The sequence below is a fragment of the Triticum urartu genome, chromosome 1A (assembly GCF_056163025.1).
Source record: "Triticum urartu cultivar PI428250 chromosome 1A, HENAU_Tu73, whole genome shotgun sequence".
NCBI classification, from domain to species: domain Eukaryota; kingdom Viridiplantae; phylum Streptophyta; class Magnoliopsida; order Poales; family Poaceae; genus Triticum; species Triticum urartu.
Window position 1 is genome coordinate 17,663,491 of NC_141873.1, and position 2,659 is coordinate 17,666,149.

General features: G+C 45.7%; 1 protein-coding gene across 1 annotated transcript; it reads left to right on the forward strand.

The window, feature by feature from the left end:
* The first annotated feature begins 966 nt into the window (after window positions 1–966).
* On the forward strand, window positions 967–1,455 carry LOC147988476 (RING-H2 finger protein ATL40-like). The gene has a single exon (XM_087534888.1). The coding sequence runs from the start codon at window positions 967–969 to the stop codon at window positions 1,453–1,455; it is 489 nt and encodes a 162-aa protein (XP_087391014.1).
* The last annotated feature ends 1,204 nt before the right edge of the window (window positions 1,456–2,659 follow it).

The following is a 2,659-nucleotide window of genomic DNA, read 5'->3' on the forward strand; positions in this document are numbered from 1 at the left end:
AAACTGCCATGAACTTTTTCTTTCTATTTTGTGCCATTTCACAAAAAAAAGATCTTTTTTGACCATGGCAAAATTTGTTTATATTGATGATGGCAATTTTTGGTTTGAAACCATTGGGATTTTTTTAGTAGTATCTTGTGTTTTCAAATTTTTTATCTATCACGACATTTCTTATTGGACTTTTTCGGTGATGGCAAGTTCATATGTGTCCCCACTGCAAATTTTTTCCATGTTTTTTATTAGTAAACAACAATAATTGCCATGGAAAATTCATACATTTTGACATCTTTGCAAGGAAGATCTTTCTGGTTCATTCATCTTATAGTGGTAGTGATCTCATGGTTCATTCATGCATTTTTTTGGAGCATTTGTGATTATTTTTTAGTGCATGGCAAAATCTGGCCTTTTTTTGAGTGGAGCAAAATCTGGCCTTTATTAGTCACGTTCAATAGTGGTGTTTTTTATTCACAGTAAAAATTGGTGCAAACTGGGCCTTTCTTTCTTTTTCTTGTTTCACAACAAAAAGGCCTATAGGCCGCTGAGGTAGGGTGTTCGGGCTGGATGATTCTCGTCCCGAACGCATGCGTTCGATCGATGCCTCCCACCGGACCGAACGAGGGGCTCCCCCAGACCGAACGCTCGACAGTTATTGGGGTCCAACATATATGATAAGATAATAATAAGGTATAAGATATAAGATATTAGAAAATTAGAAAAAAGCTTGTCACGTTAATTACTTGCAAATTGCAATCTTCCGTCCATACGCTCTCAAACCGGAAAGCTCGAATTCCTTGGCTTGCGCCTAGTAGAATCTTCCTTAAATACTACCTGTTCCAATATTAACAACACCAACGTGATCCAGTCCGATCATAATCGATCTGCTTCTTCCCGTCCGGCCGGTTCCGTCGCCGCCACAGCTTCTTCACGTGCGTAGCGTGTACTCGATCGCCTTTAGGGTCTAGCCCCATGGACGGCACTAGCGCTACCAACACGACGGTGGCGCCGTCCGGGTCCGGGTCTGGGTCCGGGCGCCGATGGTTGTGCATCTCCCTCTTCGTTCTCTCAGTTATTTTGTTCGTCGTTTACCCGCTCATTGGGAACGAAACCATGCGCAACCTCGTCTTCGCGGCCTTCACCGTCAGCCTCTTCCTTGCGGCCATAGTCATCTGCACGCTGTCATGTCGTCCTGGCGGTGGGATTGATGCAGCCACGATCTCGGCGAAGCTCCCGGCGCCGTTCGAGTTTGAGGGTGCCGCCGTGGCGGAGGAGTGCGTCATTTGCCTCGCGCCGCTATGTGTCACGGAGATGGTCCGTCGGTTGCCAGCGTGCGGGCACCTGTTCCATGTGATCTGCGTCGACCGGTGGCTGCACCAGCAGGCCACGTGCCCGCTGTGCCGCACCGCTGTCATCATCACCGGCGCACCCCAGCAGCAGCCGGCTGAGCTGCCTGTCTGACGTACAACGTACGTGCACGCTGGTGTCCATCGTGTGCGATGTGTACGATTGCCGTTATTCTTCCTTACATTGTGTATTCCGTCTATCACTAATGTTTTTGAGAGAATCGTAATTGATTGTGTGCAACTATCATTTTAGACTGCAAGAGTATTACATGAGGGTTCCCCCTCTTCCTACCAGGGTACTAAGATGATAGCAACAGCCTTGGGAGTAGGTTTTCACTTTTGCCGAAATTTCATAGAAATTCACTGAATTTCAATAATTTCTGTAGGTACCAAAATATTTAACTTTCGGTCAAAATATTTCAGCTAGTCATTTTAGTTGTACGTAAGAATTATAAAATAACATAATATTTTCCACAGGAAAAATCAGTTGAATTTGAAGAGAATGCTTTGGTCCTTTGCCTCGAACGGAGACCAAAGTCACAAAAATTCATTGAAGTTCGGTAACTGAAATTCGGAACCATCAAACTAGAAGCAAAGCTTTGCCCAAATGATAATGCCCACACGTGTGGCATGTTTGCACATCGCCCACATTCGTTGATCCATGTTGATTTTGGTTTACACGAATTCTAAAGAAATCTGTTAGAATCTGAGTGCCACGTGGGCATCATCGTGTGTGTGTGCGTTGGAGAGTTCGCCCACACGCCCCGCAGCACGCGGTTTTCCAACTGCGCTGTGTGGGCGAACTGTTTTTCGCCCACACAACACTCGTACGTTGTTGGATGGCAATTGCTGTTGCGCGTACGTGGCAACTAGGTAAACACACATAGCAACTATCTTTGTTGCTAGACAGCAACTGCAGCTGCGCGTACGTAGCAACCATGGTAAACACACATAGCCACTGTGATTAATCATACATGGCAACTATGGTTGAACCACACGTGGCACTAGGTAAACACACATGGCAACTATTGTTTGACTATATGTGATAAGTAGTTAATCACACAAGACAACTATGTTTTCATTACACGCGGTAACTATCATAAATTAGACGTGGCAACTATAGTTAACCAAAACAGAGATAGTTACCATGTTTTTACAACTGCGTTTGCCATACCGCATAACTACATCTGCCATCCCGGTTGGCAATTATATCGTCATCCCGCGGGTACGTAACGTAGCTGCGCCTGGACGTGTGGGCATATTTGCTTCGTGCCACACACGCGGGGTGAGGATGAGTGGTACTTGTTGGGCGTGTGTCA

What these genes read in the sequence shown, in the direction of transcription:
- LOC147988476 (XM_087534888.1), top strand. Translation starts at nt 967, where the DNA reads ATGGACGGCACTAGCGCTACCAACACGACGGTGGCGCCGTCCGGGTCC.